Source organism: Phaethon aethereus (assembly GCF_964289735.1).
Source record: "Phaethon aethereus genome assembly, chromosome: 3".
Taxonomy (NCBI): Eukaryota; Metazoa; Chordata; class Aves; order Phaethontiformes; family Phaethontidae; genus Phaethon; species Phaethon aethereus.
This window is the reverse complement of record NC_138576.1, coordinates 7,920,826-7,936,837: the sequence shown is the minus strand read 5'-3', so window position 1 is coordinate 7,936,837 and position 16,012 is coordinate 7,920,826. Positions and strand designations below refer to the sequence as shown.

Below are 16,012 nucleotides of genomic sequence, written 5' to 3'. Positions count from 1 at the left end.
TTTTAATTAGCAAAGTTTCATAAAGTTTTCCAAAAGTTCTGTTGAAAATTATAATTTTAGACACGGTAGACCTCTGGCATTAATGCCATCACTTTGTTAGACACAAAATCTTTTTAGCAGCTTTTATCTTTAAGGTCTTGCAGTGATTGAGGCAATTGACATTTAGCTTTGAGCTTCCCAATCACGATCATTCAGAAAATTGTCATGAAACATAAGTGGAAACGTTCTTAAGACACTGTGTAAATGTATTTACTACAGGTCAATACTTTAGTATTCTTGTACACATCCTGTAATTATAAAAAGTCTTCTTGTTCACTTTACTGTTTTAGAAAGCCATTTTTTTCCATTAGAAACATTTATCATTTTTTTCCCTCAATTGTTCTAGCTATATTATAATCATATCATATAATGACCTTTAAAAACGTGTCTAGAAAAGCCTGCAGCTGTTCCCTCCTTAGTTTCTCTCTACTGAGTTATATTTAAGCCAGTGTCTCTGAAAACAGGCAGTAATAAAAGGGATATTATCCTCAGCAAATATCTTAATCACGGTAAATCTCTGTTGCCCTACAAATGACTGCATGGGGGATTAGAGTTGAGTAAGCCATTTGCTGAATATCACTGCCACCTTTCCTAGGCCATTTAAGCATGTTTAATTTTTCAGGGTGAAACATGAAACCCAGTAATACAAATGTTTTCATTTGGACTGAATTATATCCAGACTGTAACAGTTATAGCAGGCTTAGGACCAGATTGTCACTGATCTGTAGGAGGCCAGTTCTTCTTGGGAGAGTGAGAAGGAAAAATGCAGATGTGTTCCCAGTCCCAGCTCTCTTATGTCACTTACGCTGCCTTGGTTCTTTTCAATATTTATATAAGGATATTAAGGGTTGTAGTACCAGTAAATATATGGATGATGCTTAGCTCTGTATTTTCTTTGTATCAGTCACAGTCCTTACCATCGTCCAATGCCTGGGAGCCATCAGTGTCTGGATGAAAGACAGCTGGCTTTGGTTCATCCTGGCTAAGGCGAAGGTGACAATGCTATGAAGCAGAAAATACTTGTCAGGGACTTGTGTCCTCTGTAACATCACTTTCTACCTGTTTATCCAGATTTCTATCAGGTTGCCCAAAAACACTGAGAGTATCTGTTCTTCAGTGATCAAGCTTAAGGTAAAGGGAACCTTTTGGGAGTAACTGAAATACTACTGCATATTTCATTCTTTCTTTTTTCTTCTTTTTTTCCTCAAGAAAGCAGTTATCTGTGCCGGCCCAGGGGACTGCAGCCCTAACCAGTTTGAACTCAGCCAGAGCCTTGGGGACTGGCAGCTCCGATAGGTGTTTCCTAGGGCATAATTTAGTGACAATGAGGAGATAGCATCTGTTTCAGGTGGCACAGCCCTCTTACTCCATACCACAGCATGCCAGGAGCACATCACCCATAAACTGCACTTGTTCCCAAGGAGTGTTCACTCAGATTCACCTCCCCGGTCTAATACCTCGATCCACTCATCAGGCAGCTTCCCCCATAAGCCCTGAACATGACCTCCCAGAATGGCTACAAAGGTAAGAACTGCAAATGTGAGAGGAAGAGTTTTGTTGCCGACTGCCTCATGACTGCTGGACTGACTTTCAGCAGAGATGTGAAATATTCTAAGGACTTTAAATGGGTCCACAGGACCCATTGGTCCTGTGGTTAAGCAATCAGTTATACTTGTTAATTGGGAGATGTAGCTAATAATAACCAAATCAGAAAAGGAAATTGAGTTAGTGCCTTGTAAGTAATAAGACCTTCAGAGAGGACCCTGGCACTCACTCATTAGAGACTTCAAAATTGATCCTTTTCTAAAGTTAATCAACTATTTCATATTTCAACTACTTCAGCCAGTCACAAGTATTCTCCCTTTCCAGATATTGTTTTATTAACTATGTATAGTTTGTCCTGTTGCAGAGTTTCATGCCTTTGTGCTTTTAGCTTGAATACATGTTTTTAGCTAAGGAAAAAAGAAGTCTAGTAAGTCTATAAAGTTCTATTATACTCTGTTAGGTTTTACACTGCATAGACAAGATAAAACTCTGACCCCATTTCCCTCCCAGGAGAAATAAAAATCCTATGGGAGACAATTATAGGTGAAGATAACAACCCTTAGTATGTTCAGTGTATTGTTCAGATGCCTTCATGGTGATTGTGGGTGAAATACCTACATAGATAAAATCATGATTGATTCTTCACAACGATATGAGGTTCCTCTCTCCCTATGTACTCTGGTGTTGAAAAGAGCTTCTATTCCTGATTCCTGTCACTGGTTTACACACTCAGCTGGTTGTGGGTTTATCCCTACAGGTATTGCTGAAAGATGTGTGTTCTTCAAACAGATTCTCCCATGAATGAGTTAGGTCTTAATTCTGTCTTCATCTACAGGGATGGATGAGAAAGTGTTTTCCCATTCAATAAATTTTTACAGGTTTGAAAGTTTCCCTGCAGTGTAATAAAAACTAGGATCTTTCAGAGATTTTTGTAAAAGGCTGCAGAGGGAGAAGAAAGTTTACATACTGGAATAGTGTCTAGGGTTAAGATTATCACCCAGACTGTGAGAGTTTGGACCTGGGTTTTCACACTGCAGGTGGATGCTTTGACCACCAGGTTATAGACTATTTTTGAGGACGCTATTTTTTGACATCCAATAGGAATTTTCAAGTTGAGCATGAGGAGTTGTTTGTTTTCAGGCATTTCTTTTAAATCAGCAGGTGCCTGTTTTGGTACACATTTTCTCCATGCAGTTTCTTCTGAAAAAAACTAATCTAATGTAGATATTAGCCTTGATTTGAACAGGAATTAGACCGGATGACCTCCTGAGGAGTCTTCCAACATAAATTCTACAATTCAATGTTAGTGGAAAATTCCTCTCCATCTCCAATCAGGAAAAATTATTCTTGAACCTACAGTTACAATACAGTCAAAAATGTTACATTAAGTGCTAGCTGCTATGGTGTAAAGACTTAAGTACTAAGTGCTTAGCTAGTGTTCTCAGTTACTGAGTAGTTTGATACATGTGGACTTTGCATAAGTTCTCATATATATATGTGTGTGTGTGTGTGTGATATTAGGCATAGAGAACCAGGGAGGGAGAGAGGCAAAAGTCATGTCTATGCCAGTACATGATACAGAGCCAGGGGCGGCACCAGGCACTGGGGCACCGATCCACACTGTTTGGTTGTTAGTGTGCTCTATGGCACAATTTTGAACTGGTACAACCAGGAGCATTTCACATGAAATGACTGATCATGCTTGGGAGGTTGCCCGAGGTCAGGGATCCTTCTCATTAAGCACTTGGGATGCTGTTGTGGATATATTTCTAAGTATCAAGTGGAAGGTCGCTCTACAGAGGCTGGGGAAGTTGAGGTTATATTCCTGGCTGTGCTCTGGCTTGGCTAGGGTGACTGTAGACATGCCACTTCACTTTTCTTAGTCTCTATCTTTCACACTTGCAGTTGTCTATCTCTAAAGTAGTGTTTGTCTTCTGTGGTGTGTTGGCAGACATGCATGGGGAGGGCCTGTTCTAGGTTGGGACCTGTAGGGGTTCCCATAATACAAATAATAATGAGAGAAGGAATGACATGTGATTTCTGATTAAATAATTGCCCAGTCTCCTTGCAGATGTAAACTGAATGACTGTTCTGTGTGCACTAGCCTTACAAAAGCAAGAGTGTATTTTGCATTTTTGGACTGACCATTTCAGGAAGGATTTGGGGAGCAGTTTTGCAACAGGCAAGAGCAGCACCCATCATTAACAAATGTAGTATAGCTCCTAATTGAATCTGTCAAGGTACAGCTGCTGTGAAAAAAAGCTTTTGAGCATAATTATGTTTGCATTTGAGCTGCTGTAATGTTGAATAAATGCTCGGCACATGAAGAGCTATCCGTGGATGAGAAAGGTGCCTAAAGATGGGCTTTTACCTTCCTGCAGGCTTCTAATATCACCATGTGGAAATCACTCAATTGCCATGCCTCACTTATTTGCTTGCAAAATGAAATTTTTGGTTATTTACCGGAACTGACGTGTGCTAGGTTAAAATATGTTCATTAAATGTGCTGGTAATGCCAACGAGAGAATACATAATGCAAATAATCAGTGCTACTCTAGCAAATGCAGTTGTAAGGCTGGGATTGCGCTGGTAGCTGATGTGCAGCTCTGGGCATACGCCCAGAATTGCTGCTGCCTCTAACAAGCTCACACCATGGGGAGGTGAGAGGGCTCCCTTCATGTTGAATGCCCGCCTCTGGATCAGCTGAGTAATTAAGTGTTTGTTTCCTTCCAGATGAGTACAAGAGTAAAGTAGCCTGTGAAGATGACAAGCTGAGGCTAAGCTGTAAGAAGAGCATGGTGATAGCCATTTACTCTGCTATCTTTGGAAGGACACAAGGAGGCAGCCTGGAGTGCCCATACCAAACCCTAGGGATGCCCATGATTGGTAAGCAGGGGAATGGCTTGATGGAGAGCACCGATCTGGGCAGGGTGATTTCATTTGCTCTCATCATGGTAGTGCTGGCACAGGTCCTGGTTAGGAAAAGGAGCATTTTCACATGCAGCCTGCCATGGTGGTGCTCCTGATGTGTGGTACCTTATTAATCAGCAGTGAGCTTTGTCACCAGTACCAAACTGAGGTTCAGCCCTAGCCAAGTTACCAACTCACAGACTTTTCGCAGACTCTTCACATTATATGCTTTAAGATACTCCTTGAATTTCTTGTTCAATTTTCTGTTTTCCTAGTGGGTCACACACTGATCTATAATATGGAGGAGCATATTGGCAAATGTCATGGTCCATTGGTGGTCAAGCCAAGCCTTGACATTGCATTTAAACTTTTACTGAAGTTAAAGCAAGGGGTGAAAATTCAAAAAGCAAGCTGTTAAGTTGCATCATGTTACAGTTGACTTACTGTACCTTCAAGTAGCTTCTTTACTCTCAGGCTATCATAGTCTCTTACATTGTGTTAAAAATCAATAAATTTAAAAGCATTCACTAGAACTGTCTGTTCTTGAACCAATGTGAAAGGAGTTTGAGTATTTTAGGCTGTGGCAGAGAGAGCAAATGTCTGCAGTGCAAAATCCTGTCGTCAGCATTCCTCATCATCCTTCTCTGCAGAGGTGAGAGGGAATTAACTGATTTCCCAAAGGACTTCCCTTTAGAGGGGAAAGGCTTCAGAGGTGCCTGTAAAGGGAAGCTTGAATTGCTGCTATTGCCAGTGCTGGTGCTGGTATCTGTTCAGCTGTATCTGGGGATCTTTGGCTGCTGATCCAGTGCCCTTAAGGAGTTAAATGATATTCAAATGGAAGCATATGAAGTGATTGCTTGGAAATGTGATATGCGGATGATGGCTGTCAGTAGGAAGCCACAGATGGAGTCAGGCCAGTCAGGTTATATGTGCAGTGTGGTGAGTGCCTTAGTTGTGTAGTTGTGAAAATCTGAGCACAGTTCAGGGTCTCCTACTCAGTCCCGTGATTCAGATGCATGGCAGGAGAGTCACCGTCCTTTAACAAGTTACCTCCTATCCCTTGAGGTGACCTATGTCCCTGGAGGTGCTCCTGTTGTCCCCCAGTTACCAGGGAGCAGAAGCCAAAACAGCTGTGTTTAACAGGTTAGCCTAGACCTCTTTCATGTGGTGTTTGGGATGGCCTAAGAGTGTGCATGCAGTGCTGTGGAGGTTCAGCTGCTGGGTGATAACTTGGGGAGACAGCGAAACTCGATGGGTTTCTAGGGTATGCCTGAGCACACCGCTCCTTTGTCCTTGCTGAGAGTGCGGAAACAGGCATGTACTGGTGACAAGATACTAGCACCGGGACCTGCTCTTGAACGTCAGCGTGATGCCAAACTCTATGTGAACCCACAAAGGGTAAAGTTTGATTCTGCTTTATGCAGATGCAAAGTCCGGAAACTTGCTTGAGAGCAGGGTATGTGGCACTAGAAAATGGGATGGGAGGCAGTGGAATTGGGAGAGCAAAGCTATAGCTAAGAGAACAAGCAGTGAGGTGTGACAGCAGGGCTGCACTTGCCATACCATCTATAGCACTTGTATGCCCTGTTGTTCTCAAAGGGGCCTTGTGATCTCTACAAATTGGGATGTTTGCCCAAGGGAATAAGGTATCAGATCATAGAGTGTAGCACGCAGTCTGCTGCTGGGACGAGGCAGAGCCTTCCTCCAGTGTCAGCTCTTAAATGAAACTAGTTACAAGAGCAGGTTCAGTACAAGACAATGTACTGCCAAGCTAGCAGTGGGATTGCCGAGGAAGCTTTACACTGAAATCCAGTTCAAGGTTTTAAGCTGTGAACTGATGCTAAAAATGACTGAGTTGTTGGGCAGAAGCAGATTTCTGCATGTTGGGAGTTGCTGGGGTCTCAAGTATTTGTTAAGTCAGCCTGGTGCTGCTGGGATGCCAGGGAGTAAGTTTGTCGTGCCTGCATAGGGAGGGTGGGAAGTGTCTCTGGGACAGCGGCTGGCTGCATGCCCTGCAGGGCTGGGGATGAGGGGTGAGGCACTCACCATGGAGCAATGCGTCCCCCAGGTTTTCCCAGACATTTGGGCACTGTGTGTGTAGGGTGAAAGACAGGCAGTACAGCTGTTGATGCTGATGTTCCCCTGCATGCTCAAATCCTCAGTGGTGTGTGTGTGTGAGCTTAACTAAAAAATATATGAGTGAGCAGGTGGTCTTTCAACTCACCATGCTCCATGCCTCAAATCCCGGCTATATTTGAGAGTGTTTGTCCAGGTCTGCTAGTGTGTTCAGGAAGAGCTCACTGATCCCCTTGGCATGACGCTGCCAGTGCTACAGGCAGTCTCTGCTTATTGCAACCTTCCCTTCATGTATCTGTGCGAACTGACCCAACGGGGCAGATCTCTAGTGATGCAGGAAAGGGGAGGTGAGTTGTGTCTGTGGTTAATCACTCCTCTCTTGGCCCCACAGGAAAAACCGGTGTAGGATCCATCTGCAAGCCAAATGAGAGAAAAGCACGTTCACACCATGCTTCCCCATGGCATGCTGCAAGAAATAATAGTGCTGCATACATTTACAGCACTGAAGTGAGGGGGTTGTGCTCCCAGCTGCCACTAGCAATCGTGGGAGCGGCGTGCAGAGTCCCCCAACCTGCTCCAGAAACTGTCCTCCTGCCATGGGTCTGCCTAGCCCAGCAGGCAACTCTGTTCCTCCAGAGCAGGTGAAAATATCACAGCTTATAAATCAAAGCTTTCTCTAGCTAGAGAACATTTCCCTGCACGTTTCCCAGCCCTGCGATACAGGGAAGGCTGCTCCATGACAGCCTTTGATCCAGACATTCGGAACGAGCTGATCTTACATCTATGACCATATGACTCAGACTTCACAGCAGCATCCAGTTCTCGTAAGGCAGAACCCAACTATGTTCTGCACATAGAAGATTTATTCTATTTGAATTTCATGGGAGTAATGACTTGTGTCAAGTCTGAGCCTTGGCAAAGGGCCTTTTCTCGGGAAGTAGGTCCTGGACAAGTTTGCAGTGATTATTTTTATCCAGGCAGCATGAGTTACTTGATGAGTGAAAAACTTATACTTGCCCCAAAGATGGGGAAGGGTATCTTTTCTTCCTCTTCTAATGAAAACTGGCTCAGAGAATTTTATTCCATTTTTTCTGTGTACAAAATGCACATTTGGGTTGAATTTAGAAATCTACAGCTTCTACAGATCAGGCTTTTAAAGCACTGAGGTCTGAGATAGGGAGGAGGGGTGGCCTAGTGGAGCACTGTATATATTTCTGACTCTGCCATAATGTAAGGGAACAAATAATTTAATTTGTGTTGTTTCTGCCTTGAGAAACAAGACCTTGTACTCCTGTAGGAGTGCTAAGGAGATAAAGTCCACTAATGGTGAGCTTCCTGGATTCTGCAGAGACATGAGGTATGTTAGGTGCTCAGGTGAAGGGATATGAGGTATTGTGACGTTGCAGCCCTTTAACACCTACATAACCCAGCCATCATTGTGCTGCTTTTGGGAAATGTAAGATCCCCCAGTCAGACTTCAAACACCATGCCATGCCATATGCATGTTTTCTCTCTGTGTAACAGATGTGCTTAGCATCTGTGAAGGGAAAGTTATTGTGAAGAACTCCATCCTATGCCTGTCATGTTAAAGAGAAAATCTGCCAGCATCCTCTTTTAACTAGAAACATGCTGAAACTTGTGTCTCTGACCGTAATGGGAAACCCCTGCAAACATCTGGACCCCTCCTTGAATGCCTTGGGAACTCTGAAAAGCTCCTAAAGGAATTTGACCTTATTTGTAACTCTCTTAATAAAGCCTCCACTTTGCTGCCAGCATGTGCAGAGAGAATACACAGAGCATAGGGAGGTCTCTGGGGAAAGGGTTATTCGCAAGCAGCAAACCATTAATATTCCTCAGCCCAGTGAGCCCTTTGCCCCTTTGTCGTGCTGTTTACAGCTGCCTCTGCCTGCATCTCTGAGTAATTTGTTTATACCAAGGGAAGCCAATTTTTAAAAATGGCCTTTTCCTACTTGTATCTAAGTGCAAGGTAATGATCTAATTAGGAGGAAGAACTTGGATGTAAAACAATTACCCTTTTAGTCATTTAGTGGAGCTATATCCCTGATCATATTCAGAGTGCCTGACATGTTCACATGTGTGTTTTTATGGTAGCTACCCCCTGAACCACAGAGAGTGAGATGGACATGTTCAGCTGACCTCTAACGTCAGGATCCAGGCCTCCTTCTCAAGGACTCTGTCTCTCTCCATCATGTATATGAAGAGCCCACAGCAATTTAACTCCTCATGCTGGGTAGATGGAACCTGGGCTTGGTTTTGGAGTTGGCGCAAGATCATGGGAACTCTGGCTCCAAAACTTAGCTTTGGGTCATGGTGTGCGGGTTAAGCTGTCTGCTGAGAAGTGAAATGTCCTTGTCAACATACAAGTTCTCTCCTGTGCATCTGTAGGGAGAAAATGGATGTGTTTACAAAGCCCTGAGGAAACTCAGATGGTCAGCGGTGCTCTCTAACTCATCGGATCTGATAACGAAAGAGCAGAAGAATGAGTTCAGCAAAGGAGCCTGTGCTTTAGGTGCTCGTTCCCTGGCATTTTTCATTTTAATGCAGTGACAGAAGGTGATCCAACCCGGTTTCTTTTGACTGCCCCCTCTTAATGCAGATGTATATATGACTCAAAACAGAGTCTTCACAGTCCCCCATATAAATATTTATTACATCATACACATAATGGACCCATCTACTTTGTTTATCTGTGATCAGATCTAGCATGTGAATAAGTATGAAATACATGCAGTAAAAAAAATTCCATTTTATTCCATGGCACCTGGTTCTGTTCTTGCCCAGATAGGAGCTGGTTTTAGATACTGCCGCCCCTCCAACCGTGCATTTCTGGCTCTCTTCCGCTATACCACCCGTGACCGTTTTCCATCCATACAAGTTTGTGGCTGTGCTCTAATCTTGGTCTTAAGTGAAATACTTAAAAAGGCCTCCAAAATGGGGCACTGGAGTGACGAGGGGTAGTAACGTCTGGTGCTGATGGGAGAAGCAGTGGGGGACCGGGGTGCCAGGAGGAGACAGGGTATCCACTGAAATCTGTGCTGATCAGATAATGCCGTGTAGCACGGCCGTCCTTCAGCAGATCTGAAACGCTGAAACACTCTCGTGCTGCATCCTGATTTCACCATATGGGAGATGATGGACTTTAAAATGGCTGTAAGGCTGGGTTTGTGGGATGAACAGCAGACGTGGGAGGGAGTCAGAGTGCATCTTTCCTCTCTAATGTGCACACCAGGCTTCCAGAGCACCCCTGCCTGTAGGTGTGACTCTATGTACGTTTCATTTACATTCAGTGCAGGAACTACTTTATTATGTGTATAGCTCATGATTAAGAACATGTTTTTAGAGGCCAATCTGTTTGTATGTAATAAACTGCACAAGCATCCAAGTTTGAAGGCTAAATAAATATCAGTTGCTGTTTAATTCACATATAATACCTTATTAAAATTAAATTGAAATGAAATTCCTATTTAGAATGCGAAGTTAAAGTGGGACAAAGCCTGCTTTCAGAAAGTTATTTTTCAATTTTAGATACTTTGCGTGTTTCACTTTTTGTCTCAAAACACCAGGAGGTAATTAAAATAACTTTACAGCTGTTTCTAGAAAACTCAAACTATTGTTGGATTCCATAGAGTCATAAAAAATTATTTATATGAAGTTGTTTTTATATGCACACAATTGCTATTTAAAAAAAATCAATTCAAATTTGCTTCTGGGCAAGATCTTTCTCAAAGCCAAGGCTCAACTTGGTTTTAAAAAGTTGTTTACAGTGGAGTATGACCCCATGCAGTGGTTGTAAACAAAAATTCTGAAAGTAGTAATTTAAATAGCATTACCAGGCTCTGTGATGACATTGGTATGATATTTGAGGAAGTAAAGTGGATATTTGTAACACCTTCAGTAGCATCAACTTCTTTAGTAGCTGATCTTATAAAAGATGCCCATTGCCCAGCTATAGTTAAAAACAAATTCAGAATATAATTCTAATAATAAAAGGACAGAATTTAAGAGATGTAAATCTATAGCATCTCAACTCTGAATGAAAACCAGTGTAACTTGTTCAGAACTGATAAAGTTCCTCTTAAAATAGTTCAGATGTCACTCAAGAATATTTCAAAACCACCATGATACCATGAATGCTGAGCCTGAGAAACAAAGGTAATGTGAAACCTGTGAGGTAGCAAGCACACTGTGCTTTATTTTAGAAACCAAGGGCAAGAAGTGACTTGCAAATTGTGTCAGCTGGGTAGTCTCTTAAAAAAAATGAGCCAGTCTCACAGCTTCTGAAGTTCGGACCTTGATTCAGCCTTGGTGTAGGCACTTGTTGAACTATACCCATGTTCAGGAAAATACTTTTGTTGGGCTGTAATGAGTAGGAAGGACAGATGAACTCAGGGACTTCTTTCAGCAGTAGATGCACTGAATGCACCATCCCTATCTTCTACTGAGTGAAGCAAAAGCTGTTAGCTTCTTTGCTTTTTATCTTGAATACCTTATAGCCCACAATCAACTGTTCTCTGCTGCAAATTAAATAGTAAAATTTTACTGTCCTTGCCAGACCAAAACTGCTTTGTTCTCTAAAACTTCTTGGAGCCAAGTTTGAAGCTGTCCTCAGATTCTTACTTTAGCCCCCAAACCTGCAAAATGTTATTAATTTGCTTAACTTTACACACTCTGAGTCAGTCTCTGCAAAACTGGTGCCTCATATGTTTTAAATGAGTTCTGGTTCCAGAGACAAAGGTGATAAGATGATTTGGGTTCATGTTAATAAACCAAGTGTTTCTAAAAGTAACTATAGCATTTGTAATTAAACCTGCAATTGATTCTTCAGTTGCAGTCTCTAGATGTGATTAGTTTCTTTTAAGATTGTTTTCTCTTTTCTGGCCTACTGATGAAGTTTCCAAAGTTTTATGAAGTGTGTGGTGAGTAATTTTTCTCTCTCTGTCATTAAAATGTACTTTTAAGTATAAAGCTGGCCTTCTCTGCACATCCTTCTAATGTTTGGATGTAGATTTCTTTTTTAGCCAGCTGTTTTCAGTGACATTGTGCAAGACATAGACACTATATCCAGCTGCACCAATGTGAAGTTCCCTGCTGCTATTTGTAACAATGATGATGGCAATTTATATCAGAAACCCAGCTCAACATGATACCGAAGTACCCCACACTGCCAAAGCAAAAACCAGATAGAAAGTCCTTCAAACATAAAAGCTCACAGAAAAGTAAACAGCCTGCTGGGACTGATGCTGTTGTGGGGGAGGTAGATTCTCCTTGGCCTCAGCATGGACCATGTTGGAGCATCTCTCTGTTCTGCACAGCATCAGCCAGTGCTTGTACCAGAGCCAGGGAGCAGGGACCTGGGAAACCAAAGCTGATGTGTGCGCCAAAGCCCCAGTGATACATCCCCGCCAGTCCTGACTGCAAACCCTTTTCCGCAGCCCAGTGGCTTGTCAAGCAAAAATTCTCCCCAGCCCGTTACAACTCAGAAATTCTTTTAACAGTCTCTTCTAACAAATAATTGCTTTTATTCCCCTGCTTGAAGATGGTTTTCTTGTGCTTGGAACAAATTGACTGTGCAGGCTTTCTGAAGCCTGTTTTGTCCTGGCTTCCAAACCAGCAAACTTTTAATTGTTTTGGGTCTCTGTTCCTGGGCTTTCCTCTTCACACATCTGCTTCTGCATCTTTTCTCGTATAAGTCTTTTGTTTTCATTAGTCGGTCTTCACATTGGTTGGTCTTGAGAGCTAAGTATCTGTAGTCTGGTTTTCTCCTTCTTGTCTTCCACACTCACTGTGTTTCTAAATCCAACTCACTTCTTGTGTCTTCTGTAGAGGCTTGTGTGTCACGGTAAGGAAGAGAAATCCAGCATATTTCCATTTCCCCCCCATCTGAAATGGTGACAGTGCTATACTGTTAAAAAAATTACCTTCCCAAGCTGCTTACTGTAGAGAGAAACTGGACAAAGCCCATCTTTATTAACTGTCTTCTGCACTGTCTTTTAAAGAGAACATCAAACTTAATGGGCATGGGCTGAGCTGAAAATGGCTGGGATTTGACATGCTGCACATGGTGCAGACTGGCTCATCAATACTCTATGGAGACATCATTCACAGGCTGCTAGCATGGCTAATTGTGTCTAATTTAGCAGCTGAAGTAGAGGGCCAGACACCTCCAGCAAGCTGTTGCTTTTTGCTGAACTTTTTATCAGTCAGCCACAGCTAATGGAGTACCTTTAAAATAAATAAAACACTGTCCAAGAGCAGCAGCAGAACTTCTTTCCCTCCTGTTTATGATAGAGATTCTCTTGCAGAATGAGACAGTTTTGAGTCACTCCTAGGTAAACTGTGAAGAAATTTAGGGAGCTGCCTCACCTGCAAGTTTGGAGTTACTTTCTTCCTGCTTATGTCCCTCCTGCCCTTCCACCGAAGTATGCTTTCTCTTTTGGCGGATGAGTAGATAACCACAGCGCTGATTCAGGTATCTGCCAGCTTTCTTTGTAGGAACTAAATGTCTCTCTTCTTAGTTAATTGACTCCTGCATTTTCCATCTTTCATTCTGTCCTCTCTGCTTCATAGCTCTCAGCAAGTAACTTTTCCTGGTTTATTCTTTAGCAAGAAATCATGCTGCATGTTTTGGAGATGAATCCTGTCCTCTGCTTGGGAGGAGATTCCTCCTAGAGCTGTCAATTGTTTGTAAATTACTTCCCTCAAGGGAATATTTATCTTAGGTTGTTCCTTTCAACTGCTCCTCAACAGATAGCAAGGAAAGCTAGGGTTCTGCTGACTGGACATAGGTCTGCTCCTGATGCCCTTACACTGAGCCGAAGTGTGCCACAGAATTAGTCTTTTGATCAGGTACTACCAGTCCTGTTCCAGTTCCTAATGGCTTACCTCACATACACTGCTGGAGATAGTATTGTAGGCATCACTATATTAGTCACCAAGGGGAGCTGCTCCAGAGCCAGACCAAATCTCAGCAGAGCAGCAGATCTTGGGGGTTTTCCCGAGGCAGGGAGATGCCAGGGTAGCAGAGAGACCCGCTAGGATCCGGCAGCTCTCGCGGGAGACGCTGACGAGGCCTGGGCACTGCCAGAGCAATGGCGGACCACCCCTGCGCCTATAAAAAGCAGCCTGGGGAGCGCGAGCGACCAGGAATGCTGCCACAGAGAGGGAAGACAGCGCGGGGGGTCGGCCAGGCGTGGCGCGGCAGTTTGCACAGTAGTTTGCACAGAAGGGTGCATGGGGAGGAAGTAGTGGCCCCACCAGCTCAAGAGGTGAATTCAACTGGTGGTCATCACCCTCTCAGGAGGAGCTTAGCTATGGTAGCCACCAGAAAAAATGCAAGATAAAGGGGGTCCTGTATCTTCTCCCTGCCAGGCTGAAGGCAGTAGCTTAAAAGAAAGGAGTGAATGGAGGCAAGTCTTTGCTCAGGGTGATAGGCGAGCCCCCTCCTTGCCCACCTCACTTCCCCAGGTGCCTCTGCACAACAGGTATGAGGCTCTGGACATGGAAGGAATGTACATAGACGAAGCGGACAATTGTCCAGATACATCAGAGGTGCTGCTAAGGTCAGAAAGACCTACCCCCTGCATCACGACCACCCCCATGAGGAAGAAAAGATGGGTTATAATTGTAGGTGACTCCCTTCTAAGGGGAGCCAAAGGTCCAATATGCTGAATAGACCTTTCTTTTTAGGGAAGTCTGCTGCCTCCCTGGGGCCCAGGTTAAAGACATCACTAGGAAACTTCCTAGCCTGGTACAGCACTTGGACTGTTACCCACTACTGCTTTTCCATGTGGGTGAAGACAAAGCTGCAACTTATAGTCCAAAAGCGATCAAAAGAGACTTCAGGGCCTTGGGACAGTTGGTAAGGGAATCTGGAGCACGGGTTATTTTTTCCTCCCTGCTTCCAGTTGCAAGCAGCGACATAGAAAGGAACAGATGGGTCCAGTCTATTAATGCATGGCTCTGTGACTGGTGCCACTGCCACAATTTTGGTTTTTTTTGATAATAGGACAGCCTACACAGCACCTAGCTTGCTGGCATCAGATGGGATTAACCATTCTCAGAAGGGGAAGAGGGTCTTTGCTCACAAGCCAGCTGGGCTTATTGACAGGGCTTTAAACTAGACTCGAAAGTGGAGGGGTAAAATAATATAAGGCTCACCCACGACAAGCTGTGGGATGACACACCAAGGTTAGAGGAACAGGGTGCTAGCGAGGCCTCCCTGGCTGTCGCACCACAGAAAGACATCAGAGGAACTAAAGGAGGGTGACATGGCCAACACACCAGCTGAAGTGCCTCTACACCAATGCACACAGCATGGGTAACAAACAGAAGGAGCTGGAAGCCACTGTGCTGCTAGAAAGCTATGACCTGGTTGCTATTACTGAAACTTGGTGGCATGAATCCCGTGACTGCAGTGCACCTATCAATGGCTACAGGCTGTTCAGAAGGGAGAGGTGAGGGAGGGAGGAAGGAAGGGCAGAGGCATTGCCCATATACCCAAGAAATGGATAGAGTGCGAAGAGCTGCCTCTGAGGAATAGCCACGAGCAGGTCGAAAGCTTATGGGTAAGAATCAAGGACCGAGGCAACAAAGGGAACCTTGTGGCTGGTGTCTACTACAGGCCTCCCGATCAAGGGGAGTCTGTTGGGGAAGCCTTCTTACTCCAGCTACAGGAGGCATCGCACTCACAGGCTCCCCCCCTGCTGGGGGACTTCAGCCACCCCGACATCTGCTGGAAAAGTAGCACGGTGAGCTGTAGGCAATCCAGGAGACTCCTGCAGTGCATGGAGGATAATTTCCTATGCCAGGTAATAGACAGCCCTACCAGAGGGCATGCCGTACTGGACCTGTTGGTCACTGATGCATGTGAGCTAATTGGTGATGTCAAGATTGGAGGCAGCCTGGGCTGCAGCAATCATGCACTGGAGGAGTTTGCAGCCCTGAAGGATGTGGGTCAGGTGAAGTGTAAAGTCAGGACTGAGAATTTTAGGAAAGCAAAATTGCAGTTCTTAAGTGGGTTAGTCAATAGGACCCCCTGGGAAACTGCCCTCAGGGACAAGGGAGCAGAACAGAGCTGACAGATCTTTACGGATGCTTTCCATAGAGCGCAAGAGCTCTTGATCCCCAGGTGTAAGAAATCAGGAAAGGAAGGCAAGAGGCTGGCATGGCTGAGTGGAGACCTGCTGTGCAAGCTAAAGGGCAAGAAGGAAATGCACAGGCAGTGGAAGCAGGGACAGGTATCCTGGGATGTGTTCAGGGACACTGCCCGGTTGTGTAGCGATGAGGTCAGGAGGGCCAAGGCGTGGCTGGAGCTGAACTTGGCAAGGCATGCAAAGGCTTCTGTAGCTATAGTTTGTATAGGTATGTCAGCCGGAAAAGGAAGGTCAAAGAAAGCGTACCCAACTTGAGGAGCAAGGCTGGC

The 16,012-nt window shown here is 44.2% G+C and overlaps 1 protein-coding gene across 2 annotated transcripts in view; it reads left to right on the top strand.

Moving 5' to 3' along the window:
• Positions 1-16,012, top strand: part of LOC309403140 (protein eva-1 homolog C-like) — a gene marked incomplete at both ends in the record, with an annotated part of 234,238 nt that overhangs the window by 94,430 nt on the left and 123,796 nt on the right. For both annotated transcript variants that reach the window (XM_081997170.1, XM_081997169.1), the window contains one exon: positions 4,318-4,470. In XM_081997170.1, coding sequence (XP_081853296.1) covers positions 4,318-4,470 — 153 coding nt within the window. The remainder of the gene's footprint in view (positions 1-4,317; positions 4,471-16,012) is intronic.